At 39.9% G+C, this 12753-nt stretch overlaps 1 protein-coding gene across 1 annotated transcript in view; it reads right to left on the bottom strand.

Annotated features, from left to right (window-relative positions):
- loxhd1a (lipoxygenase homology PLAT domains 1a) overlaps positions 1-10607 on the bottom strand; it is a 37636-nt gene extending 27029 nt beyond the window's left edge. The window contains exons 1-7 of the mRNA XM_039999923.1: positions 10100-10607; positions 5778-5892; positions 4017-4097; positions 2085-2269; positions 1347-1445; positions 923-1071; positions 712-835 (exon numbers count right to left, since the gene is read on the bottom strand). Of these exons, the coding sequence (XP_039855857.1) occupies positions 712-835; positions 923-1071; positions 1347-1445; positions 2085-2269; positions 4017-4097; positions 5778-5892; positions 10100-10388 (1042 nt within the window). The 5' untranslated portion in view covers positions 10389-10607. The remainder of the gene's footprint in view (positions 1-711; positions 836-922; positions 1072-1346; positions 1446-2084; positions 2270-4016; positions 4098-5777; positions 5893-10099) is intronic.
- Between the last annotated feature and the right edge of the window lie 2146 nt (positions 10608-12753).

The raw sequence follows: 12753 nt of genomic DNA, 5'->3' as shown, positions 1-12753 counted from the left end.
ACAAACTGGTAAGACCTGGTAAGGACTAGATCACTTTTTATTATGTCCTGATATGTAAAAAATGGACATAGTGTCTACTGCCTTTTTCTGCTCTTTTCCACAGCATGTCTTTTATCCTGTTTTCCTTCTCACACCCCAACTGGTCGCAGCAGATGGCCACCCCTCTGTATCTGGTTCTGCTGAGGGTTGCTTCCTGTTAAAAGAGTTTTTCCTTCCCACTGTTGCCAAAGTACTTGCTCATAGGGGGTCATATGATTGTTGGGTTTTTCTCTGTATGTATTATTGTAGGGTCTACCTTACGATATAAAGCGCCTTGAGGCGACTGTCGTTGTGATGTGGAGCTGTGTAAATAAAATTGAATTGAATTGAATTTTTGCCATGACTGTATACATGCTCTCCAATGTGAATTAATTTTCGTAGAATTTCAATATTTGACCTAAAAAACCTCTACATGGGAATAGAAATACTTGACACAACATTGTCAGCATTTGCAGTTTTAACAGGGCTGTTAAAAATTCTTCAATTTTAAAGATGTTACGAATTTGAAAAACTGGCCTTTTAGCCAACTGTCTCCACAGACTTTGAGCTTTATACATTGGTCCAAAAAGTCCATTTATATTTTAATATTAAGCACAGTAATTTTGCATCAATTTGAACTATTTGCAATTTCAGTTACCCTCGAAAAATTGGTTCCAACAGTTTTTTTCTCACCCATTGGCTGCGTGGATCCAACCAACACATCTCTCTGTATTTTGCCATCACCTTCATCCAAGGCAAACCAGTTATACACCGGGAATTCGTACAATTCTTTGTTACCCATGTCATCTATTACCACCTACACAGGAACATTACACACTATCATCAGCGTTTTATATATATATCTGTACACATCTGAGCAGACTGCGTGTGCTGGTTTACATGCCTTATCCAGAAACCATCCAGCTGAAGAGCCTCTGTTGTTGTGACCTATAGTGATTTTCTTCAGCCTCCCGAGGTTTGGGGCCTCTATTGTAAACTTGTCCTCTGACCCACGTTCAAAGTTGTCTTTGTCACTGTCCAGTCTTCTCTCCCCTTTGATAATAAACACACAGTTTATAGCAAACACACACACACACACACACACAATAACCACATATGTCATTGCAAATCTTACCAGTGATTATGGTTTAATGTACCAAATGTTGAACACTTTCTGGCTTTAGTTTAATAACTATGAAGATTTCACACAGTTACTTCTGTTTGTGTAACTGTACATTTACAGTATTATCTTTCTAATTTTATTACTTTGTACAGTTTTATATTTTTTTTGTCAACCATATTAAAAAAAACCTTTGTTCCCACCCTACCTGTGTCACCGTTCTCTCCAAAAATATTCAGGAACACATCAGCATCGGTTCCACTTCCCTTCATATCAGCAGTAAACACGCTCACTATATATTTATTCACTGCAGAACATGGGACATAAAACAAGTCAAGCAATCTGAAGGGTATGTAAGTAGCACATAGCAGTCTCTTCGACACTCAGATGGCCTCCATTTTAAATATTCATAACAGTGCGTGTCTGTTCATTACAGTTATATTGCTGTGACCACTCCCTCACCGCACAGCACCCTTGTGTCTTTACGTGAGCCTCAGGTTCACAGTGCTTTGCTTGATTGGCTACAGTCGCTTAAATGCTAGATCACGTTGCCACAGAGGACACATGGGCTGTACCTGAAGATTACACTCTAGTGGAATTCAATGACAGCCTGAAACTCTATCTAAAACACTAAGCTATCGAGCACTGGTTGTGTGCAACTGGCCAGACACATGGCTCTAACACATAAAAAACATCAGACGTAGTTCTCATTTAGAAAAATAAATATTTAAAATGATTGTCCACTTTGAGTGGTAGAGACCAGAGTGCTTTCTAGAGGCATTACATAATATTTGGCTTTTAGACGTCTTATTACAAGAGTCAACCATTTCTAATCCCCGGGGTTTCTCTGACATGTGGACAAGGTATTTAGGACTGTTATTTTGTTTTAACCTCTGTGAACATTTTGGTCTGCTTATTATTACAGGTTTGTCCCGGATTGACCTACATTTCGGGACGTCCATGGGGTTCATGCTGCCCAGCAGGTCCCTGACAAACAGGTTGTCGCCCTCCTCCCGACTCAGCCAGTTGTTGCAGGCAAAATAAAAGCGCAGATGGGGTCGGTTCATGTCAGTCACCACCACTCTATCCAAGAACCAGCTGGCACTCATCCCTGTGTTGTCGTGCTCGATCCTGAGGAAATCAGCAGATTCAGAGAGAGACACGAATGCAGCCTGGAGGTAATATCAGATGAGACCCTCACATCTCATTTGTTTTTTATTTTAAATGTCTGTTTGAATGTCTTCAGTGTTTAATACTATACAACAATGGTTGTTGTGTTTAAGTATTGCAGCTCACACTATCAGACACTGAAAATGAATACGATGGGGTAGAATAACAAAATGAATAATGCACTCCCATGTCAAATCTAGAAATCTACACTATGTAGATAAAAATACCAAGCCACCTACACATTACAACAACGGGAGCTGCTTATCCATAGAAACACATGGTGTGAAGCTCCTGGTGCACAATTTGTGTGCTGATGTTATTGCCACAGGAGGTTTAGAGCTCTGCTGTTATTGAACAACATTGGTAACTTTTAAGAACTAACCATCTCAGCATCTGGTCAGTGCTCTGTGTGTGGCTTATATAGTGAGTCACAAACAACAATGACAGGACAGGTTAAAAGTTTTACACTTTTACTGCTGTTTATGTTCGGTTTGCCAACTCAAGATTGGTGGAGCTGCTCAGACTTTCCAAGTAGGAAATCTGAGTTGAAGGGGTGTCTCAAATTGAAACTATAACTGGGAACTTGGAAATGTCGACGTCTGACTTAACCTGGAATGCGGCATTAGTTAGTGACTTCCTTTGTCTCGGGATCCTTGATTAGTTTCAGCTGTGTCTTATTACCCTTATGGTTCCCATCTCCCCGATTATCTCTTCTGTGTATTTAAAGCCTCAGTTTGCTTGTGTTCCTTGTTGTGTTGTCCTATCGCCTGCTGGTCTACATCCAGCATGTTTCCTGGACTTATTATCTTTGTAGTTTGGGCTTGTCTTTGTTTTGTTTTGTTTTTATCTGTAGATCTTTATTGGCCAGATAAACAGCTTACTTGTGTTGATCTTTGCCTCCCTGTGTATTTGCATTTGGGTCCCCACCTCAGCCCACTTCAATATATATGACAGCACTTTCATTACAGTAAGGATTCACACTGCCCTGGCAATGTCTACAACAGGAGAAGCTTTATTAAGTTCTAGTTTGGCCAAATAATCCCCGCACATAATCTCCTTACCATTTTAGCTTTTTCCAGAGTTTTGAATTGTATTGCTTTTTTCTACAGCAAATGTTGAATTATTCACATGCAATTTGAGTAGCCCTTAGAATTTTAAGTTCTTCTTAAAATGTCTTAAGCTGATTTGCCTTGACCTTGGAAAAAAAAAAGCAAATAGGTGGACCTTGACTGAGGATCGTCTCCATAACAGGTAAGAAAACTGTGTCTGGCATGCTAGAAAAAGAAACAAAGTTTTAAATCAGAATGCAACATTATTCTTTTAGCAAATCCTGACAATTCAGCATGTTTAAATCTTGGGGCCTGTTTTCAGAGGTCATATCTTGTGGCTGCGATGTAACTCTGTGTCTTTCTCTCTAGAGGAGACAAACTTCACACAGCAGATGGGGCTTAACCTTCTGTCACTGGATGAAATCCTTTGATGGCCCGGCGCACAGCGAGAAATGTTCCTGTGGGATCCTCTTAGTAAGCTGCTGCTATGCTGTGTGAGGAATGCTCAACTATGAAGCAGAAATTGTGATGTTGTCAGTGACCTGTAGTTGTGCATTCTGGGTATTTAATCCAGACACAGTAATGGGGTATTTAAAGCGCAGTGCATACATGTGAGTTTTTATACGAGTTATCACAGTCGACTATTAGCGATACACTACCTCAGTTTCTTTAGAGGCCCCACGTTGTGTGTTTTGATTCGGAAAACATCCGTCTTATTCTTCTCAAATGCAGTCCGGCTTCTGGAAAATGTCAAAATGTGAATAATATCAGTACAATGCTCTGAATGTCCCAGTCTAGAGACCCAGAGACACGTGACCTAAACTCTGGAACAGTAAATCGTATCCCCCTTAATGACGCAGATTTAGGGTACCCTGGTTGTCTAGTGGCAGTGGTATAATCTGAAACCTTCACCTCTCCTGCTTCCTCCTCAAGTACATTTACCCCCTCCCGGAGTCGAACCAGGCCCATGAGCACACCAGACCCCCCTCTGCCCAACACCGTGAATCAGACACCCTCTTTTCCATTAACAGAGAATACCTGCCTTTGTGTCTGACCCATATCTCCATCTGTTCTCATCTTCCTGCAACATTCAGTGGACAGACAATGCCAAGGCTCACAAAATAAGGTGCACAGTGTCATCATACTGCAACAAACTGCCAAGATTGAAATACTGTACAACACACATGAATACATGCCCTCATTCTCAATGTCAAATCACCTGCAAGAGAATGATGGGGAGAAACTGATTATCCGGTGGAGGGGTGGAGAAAACTCACAGCAAACTTTGGAATTCATGCAATTTGAACGTGTTTTATAATTACACTGAATTTCCAAAGAGTTGCATTTTTAATCTGCCTCACTGATCAGTAGGGCAAATATTCTCGGAGACATAGCAACCCTCCCTTACCTGTATCATGCTGTTAAAGTTTCCAGTGACGATAACACAATACAGGCAGGACCTAACTTATATTGGAGTAAGGTGAAACTCCTTACAATGCAGTTTGTTTAATATGTCACCAAAAGGGGCTCCTGAACATCTGTGTGTGTGTGTGTGTGTGTGTGTGTGTGTGTGTGTGTGTGTGTGTAGCTCATCAGCTGAGCAACACTACATTCACACAGCAGATAGACAGTAAATGCAAAGGATGTGGATGCTGTCTGAAGTGGATGAGCGAGACCACCACAAGGTGTGGGTGACATGGTCCAGAGCGGCTGACAGTAACATGGTATATCTGTTACGCTTCACAGGTAATCCTATCTGTCAATCAATGTGTGCAGAGATAAAGGAAGCCTGCTGCTAAGATCCCCTGAGAGTCATTTGATCGTCCCCAGAAATGACATCGTGGTCTTCTTTCATTTATCTCTAAATGGAAATGAAGACCAGCCATGTCACATAGTTCCTCCTTACTCCAGATATCCTGTGTCCAACACTTAATGCACTGTATATAAGAGACATTCCCATTTACCAACAAACCTCTGCTCTGTTGTCTGACGTCAAAGAATTTACTGGTTAATATATTTTTTTAATGGCTGGTGTGCAAACTCATTTTATCTTGCATCACTGGTTCTTTGGACATCAGGTTTTGATGTTAAACAGGAATTCTCTCACATACAGTGTTATATTGACAATACAAGCCAACACAAGGACAGGATCATAAGCATCATTTTACAGTTTGATTAAATAAAAAATACCTCTTTTCTGTGCTGAAGGAATGGAGAAGAATAGAAAAGATTAAAAAGTCAACAACTGACATTGAAAAGGTGCTAAACTGGCATAACTTAAACTGAAAAAGGACGTATTAAACATGATATGATGGTGAAACAGAGCTCAGTAAGTCACTTAGATCTGATTTAAACAAACGGAAAAAAGCATATTCATCAAACGAATTCAAGAACACCACCAAAACCCCTTTTAAACTCACTTGCTTGCCAGGTGGACCTTGGGCGTGACGCCAAAGTCTCCAAAAAGGGTAACAAATACATTAGCATCTGTCCCAGCTCCTTTAACATCACCAGTGACAGTAACTACCTCGTACACTGGAAGAGAGAGGAGAAGGGAGAAGAGAATAAAAGGGAAAACACAATCTGAAATACAGTCACAAATTACATTATATCTAATACAAAAACTTAATGAATAATCACTTGAACCAAAGGACGAACACAAAGTCACATCCTCAGTGTCCAATAATCTATAAACATTATGGAGCATTGTGTTTCCTTCCATGCACAGTTGCCAGGGAATTCAATGCGGCGAAACTGCAACGAATCCATGTCTGGCATTATACACCAGCCAATCCTCTCTCACATTTCATCCGTCTGTAAAATCTACCTGAGGTGGTGACATTCACATCGTTTGCATGGAGGAGAAGAGAGGACGAATCAAACTAAGAAAAAAATCAAGGCGTGCAGAAAATAAATCCTAATGACTGCTGATCGCTCGACTTCTACTCAAGAAACACCCTTTCAATTTGTGGGTTATTATGAAGTACGGTACGGGATAAGTGGTGGCAGCATTTAAGTTCCCTCTGTTTTACATTCATATTCATTAGCAGATCAAAATAACTATTTTCCTAAAAGTAATACTTTGGTTTAATCCATGAAAAAAGTTTTAGTGTTTTGGAGCTTTAGAGTAACAATCTAAACAAAAATCTGCTGTTTTAGAGAAGATTTCAAAAGGATGTTTATTCTGTTACAGACTATAAAATGGTAACACTTTGGTCCAGCAACGTTAAAGTATCAAATGGATTTCTTCTGTTTTGATTTCATTTGAAAGTATTGGTCTTTGAGATGAAAGTCTATGACCCAGGGATGAAACAACCAGTATAAAGTATGCCAAACATAGTGTGGGAATGAGAAGCACCACTAACCCTTTCTAATATGTGGGTAACATTTTGAAAAAGTTCCTAGCCTTATCATCTATTTTGTAAATGAGTGGCTCATTAAATGCAATAGATTTGGAGAAGTTTATATATAAGAGAGTCCTGTGAAAGTATACCCCCCATGATTTAATACCTCGTAGAACCACCATTAGCAGGTGAAGTCTTCATTTTCTATTTGGCTTTATCCATCTCCCTCCTAGCTGTGGAGGAATTTTATCACACTTTTCTTTACACAGTTGCTTCACTCCATTGATGTTTGTGGACATTTGTTTATGCTCAGCTTTCTTATGGTCCAGCATCTCAATCAGGTTGATGTCTGGACTTTAACTGAGCCATTGTAATACCTTAATTCGTTTCTTTTTCAGTCAGTCTGTTGGGCAAAGCTTTAGCTGTCCAATAGATGGCCTAATATTTGACTGTAGAATACTTTGATATACAGAGGGGTTCACGGTTGACTCAAAGACTGCATGGTGCCAAGGTCCTACAGCTGCAGAACGAGCCCAAATGATCACCCCTCCACCACCATGCTTCACAGTTGGTTTGAGGTGTTTGTGCTTATATGCTGTGTTTGGTTTTTGCCATAAATGGTGCGATTAATTATGACCACTTTGGTCTCCAAAGGACATTGTTACAGAAGTTCTTTGGTTCGTTCAGATGCAACGTGGCAAACCTAAGCTGTGCTGCCATGTTGGTTAGACGGAAGAATCTTTCTCCTGGCAAACCTTCCAAACAAGCCATACATGTTCAGTCTTTTTGTACTTGAGCTGTCATGAAATTTAACATTTACATTTAAACCGTGGCCTGCAGAGTCTGGAATGATAGCATTATGTTAGCACACAACACACCTACATGCTCCAGACCAGCAAAATGCAAAAATGTCTGCGTTTATAGAGGTACTCAGACTACATACATATGAGATAGTAAAGTGACTGGTTCTTAACTCTTTTCTACATGTTTATATGACAGGCCTAATTCACCCAAGCGCTTTGTTATGCTTTGTATCTAACATTCACACTCTTATGGATGATTATTACGTTGCCCCTACTGAGGCATCCAGGGATAAAATGAGATGACCTGTCCTATCTCCTGAGCTACAGCTGGAGTTGGTGGATAAGGAGCTGTTTCGAGAATGTCCTGCTGCCTCTGCAGGGCACCTACTGTCTCTTTCCTTTGCACCAAAGCAGATAAAACAAATTCACAATGGTTAGTGCTTTCTAACTGGTTGGACTGATATCCCTGAAATTAAGTGGCTTTGTGTTATCGAGCGTTCCCTTCATTTTTAGTATATAGGACTACAAAACTAGACTAAAGTGAATCTGACATATATGCTGCAGGGTGTCCACTGTTCTAGGTAAATGTTAAAAAAGCCAGTTTGAGGTGTCATATGAAATAAAACTAAATACTAAGGATAAATGCATAAGAAGGCTAGACAGCAAGAGAATATCTTAAACCTTCTAGAAGATGGAGAGAGGAAACGTACAGATCTGATAAAGGAGCAATTTGATCAAAGTCAATCTGATACCTAATTAACAGTGAGGCAAGCTATTAAAACCAGCTTAAGGGGAAAGAGAGACACCTGATAAAATCAGATAGACAGTGGCCTGGTAAAACTCAACCATGATAATCTCCTTGGTGTGTCAGAAACCTGAGTGGGTCAGTTAGGTAACAAAGATGTTCTCACTGTAGAGGTGTATCACAGCTACAAATACTTAATGTTCCTTTTATAATCTGCAAGATGATCAAGAGCTTCAAGTAAATCATTAACTATATAAAGTCAGTTTTATGGAGGTGTTTATGTGGAAACACATAAATAATGTAATTGAATGTAATAGACAAATTATGATGTTGCAGTGTTGCATGTCTTGTAAGCTCTTGCAAACACGTTCAGAAATGTAAAAAAACAAAAACTGAAACAAAGCAAAACTTCTTTTGGGGCCAAAGTACTAAATCTGTGCCTTTCCCAAGGTTGTTTGAATATATATCCAGCAAGATATATATGGAAAAAAGTGCTTGTGCATGTGTATGTGTGTTTGTGTGTTTGTGTCTGGAGCACTGAAGCACAGTAAAAAAGCATTATATAAGAGCCAGTCCATTTACCATTTAGGAGTCTGCTCAATTCTTCATTCTGCAAATAGCTTCCACTGTAAAAAGTTCACAAGAAGGACAAGAAGGAATAAAGGGGCTTTTGAGCTTGACCTTTTGAACTATGACGGCATCTAATTAATTATTCTCACTGGATGCACACAAAGAACATTGTGTTAGGATATTCATGATGACTGATAAACTGCGATAAATATTCTAGTAAGCATGTTTTATATTGGGTTATTTCATCAGCAGTACTCGTGAAAAGGCATTTTTAACCTAATCCTACTAGCTGCATGTCTTTGGACAGCAGAAGGAAGCTGGAGTACCCATGCAAACATTGGAAGAACATGCAAACTTCACACAGAAAAGCTCCAGCCAGATTATGAATTTGAACCCTGGACCACTTTACCCTGAGGCACGCTACCCTCCTGGTTTTTGTTTTTAGCTAAACTGACAGAAATTTCTTTATCATCATCTTGTCCCCAACTGGTAACAGCAGATGGCCACCCCTCCCTGAGCCTGGTTCTCCTGGAGGTTTCTTCCTGTTAAGACGGAGTTTTTCCTTTCCACTGTCACCAAACACTTGCTCATAGGCGGTAAACTGATTGTTGGGGTTTTCTCTGTATTATTGTAGCGTTTCTACCTTACAATATAAATCAGCTAGAGGCGACTATGCTATGATATTATGGTATTGGGTTTTTTTCAGAATAAACAATGAAAACAATTTAAGTAGGAAACAATTCCAACATTGTGTCAAAAAGTCAATGATTTGCATGTCAAAAACCTGACTTGCAAGCTTAAATTGAATTCCATATCTGAAATCAGTGTAAAAAAATAAGTCTAGTCTAATCAGAGGATGCTTAAAAGAGGTTACATGACAAGAAAATCTTATGCTATTAACATTATTAACAAAAAACACACAAAATAGTCCTGCAGAGTTGATTAACATCTTTCTGAGGGCCTCTGATCTGCTTTAAGAAAGCTCCTTTGACTCGCAGGCCTGATTCTGGCCCCGGCTGTGCTCCCAGCCCCTGGGACTGGGATGGCACCCAGCACCTGTCTGCCCCTGAGCCACTGTTTGGCGTCATTCATGTAGAACATAACTGAGCTTTCACCCAGAACAATAACAGAGGGATTCCCCAGAGCGCTCCAGCTCAGTGCTGACAGAACTGGAGTCAAGGTTTGAGCAGCTGATACACTCCAACATATTGACTCAGATTTTTTATTTTAAAAGCAACATGTGAGGCTTCTCCACCTGCTCTGCAATCAGATGCTCTTACCTTTCTTTTTGAAGTATTCATCTTCATATCCATCGGATGAGTCTGTGTGGTAGTTCAGCAGTTCATTCTGGTAGATTTCAGAGTAGTCCACCTGTTTGCTTTTGGACTTTTTCCCCTTCTTTTTTTTATCTTCATCGCTGTCTGCTGATCCCTTTTTTGCCTTCTTTTTCTTCTTTTTCTTTGTTTCCTCCTCCTCTTCCTGCTCCTCAATTAAAGGCTCCTCATCATCGTCATTGTGAGACTTTTTCTTTTTCTTGCCATCTTTGGACTTTTTATCTTTGGAACCCATCTCCACGTCCCCCTCCGGGTTCTCTGCAGAGGATTTCTTGTGCTTTTTCTTCTTTTCCTCCTTCACTCCCTCGGTCACTTCTTCTTTGAGTTTCTGTGATTTCTTCTTTTTGGTATTGGTTGAGGGATCATTGTTGTTCTGCTCACCCTCATCATCTTTGCCTTCAATCACAGCCTCAGCATCCTCGTCCTCATCTGCTTTCTTTTTCTTCTTTTTCTCTCGTCCCTTTTCCCCCTCTTTTTTAGCTTTCACGTTCTCTGAAAGCTCCTGATTCTCAGTGCTCTCGGAGCTCTTGTGTTTCTTCTGACTCTTCCCCCTTTTAGTGGTGTCCCCTCGGGTCAAACCGTTGCTCCTCTCCTTTAACTTTGGCTCAGTTTCCTCCACTTCGTCATCAACCTCTTCAGTTTCTCCTGAAGCTGTGGATTTTTTCTGTTTGGACGGCATCTTTTATTCATTCACTTCCCTGACCCTTAGTTTCGTAAGAGCTGCGTAGAGTTTCTAATGGTGTAAGACAATTCATTTGACCCTTGGCTGCAGAGATGCTCTGGGATCGTGGGGTCGGAGCAGCCACTGAGGACACACAGATGGAGGGATGACTGCCTGGACGTCTCCTACCTGGCCACACAGCCTGCAGACACACACACTCACACACACACAAACACACCATGCATACACACACATCACTCATGAAAAATTAGTGTCACTTCAGCACTCACATGACCCACAGGAGAAAGCCCTGTGAAAAAGGAGCCTTGCACAGACAACTTATCCTCTCTGCCACGGCACCCTGTATTATTCATGGTGTCAGGATCGCTTTACGGGCCGGGGGTGTCTCGCTTTTACCTGCAGTCACACTCATACAGACAGGACCACAGACACGCATGTACACATCCACACACACCCCTACACACACACACACACACACACACACACACACACACACAACTTTACAATTACTTCTCTTTGTTTATTGTTGCATCGAGTGTGTCTAATTCACATTCACAGGGTAAAAGCAACTTCTAACTCTATGTAATACTCAGACAGCATTGATTTATTTTACTCAGTGCAACTTATAATGAACTCTAACAAAGGTAAGAGCAGCACGTTTTAGGAAATATGCTGCTTGTGAAAAGGCTATTGCTAGCCTGTCTCAGTCAGGAAAAAAAAGTACTGGCTCTGGCTGGTGTCTAGAAAAAATATATATATTTTTACAGTTTCTTCTTTATTTACAGACGAATCAAACACCATAAACAGCATATATAGTTATTTAAAAATAATCAAATCAGTTAAAAAATTAAAATCACTCTGATGTAATTTACAAATTGAAGTAAATGAGAACGTTTCTAGTTTTTGGACATTATTCATGATGCAAGTCAAAACCAAATAAATATATACATATTTAATACCCCAAATAATACAGAAGAAATTTCCTCACATCATTTGCCCAGAACAAAATACTATTTCTGTGGTGCTTTAATGATGGAGAACGGGAGGAACTATTGAATCTAAATTAAAAGTTAAATCATCTGCGGGTTAGCATCATTTTCCATATATCAGGGACTTATACAATAAATTATAAATAGAAATAAGAGAAATAAACTTAAGAAATAAATAATAATGACACCCTGTTTCATGAATAAGTTCCTTTGCATTGCTGTTGTATCTCTGCCTCACTGACATACACATCTGCATTTGACAATGTGCCAAATCATCCCATTAGCCTTATTGCTGCCATCTGACACCTGATGATGCAGGCATAAAGGAGAAGGGCAGAGTTTGGTCATATTGGTCTTTCAACATCAGATTACCCAAAGATTGGCTGACAGCAAAGAGTCAAACCTCATTGGATTGTTTCACTGCACTTTTCCTCCCCAGGAGTTATTGTTTGTCTCTCGCCTGCCAAAATTTCAAACTTTTTTCTAATTCACATTCAGCTCAGCTGCCCTAAAATTTCAGTTTCACAGGTGTGTAATAATTTTTTGAAAAATGCACCACTCAGCTACTTATACCTGTGAGTTGAGGACATGTATTTGTTTTAGCTAGCCTTTTTTCGCCTGTTCTTGAACAGCATCAACTTTTTAGGATAGCTGTGCAGTGCACATTGAGGCTGTGGTTTTACTAGTTTATTGTTTTACACTTTTTTTTAATGCAGAGTTTTGATGCATGTTTTTATTCATGTGTGGTCACATTTTCACTTCACACAGCAGTGCATTCATTCACACTCTCATCCCAACACAAAATAATGAACATACAAGTGAAAATTCAGACAAGTTTATTTACAAGCATAGTAGCAGTATAAAGAATGATCCAGAGTCATTTAAGAAGCACTGTGTTATATATTACCTCCATTCTTTACACAGACCAG

The sequence above is a fragment of the Simochromis diagramma genome, unplaced genomic scaffold (genome assembly GCF_900408965.1).
Source record: "Simochromis diagramma unplaced genomic scaffold, fSimDia1.1 OVJJ01000596.1, whole genome shotgun sequence".
Classification (NCBI taxonomy): domain Eukaryota; kingdom Metazoa; phylum Chordata; class Actinopteri; order Cichliformes; family Cichlidae; genus Simochromis; species Simochromis diagramma.
Note: the sequence above shows the minus strand (reverse complement) of the source record. Positions and strands in the feature narration are given on the sequence as shown.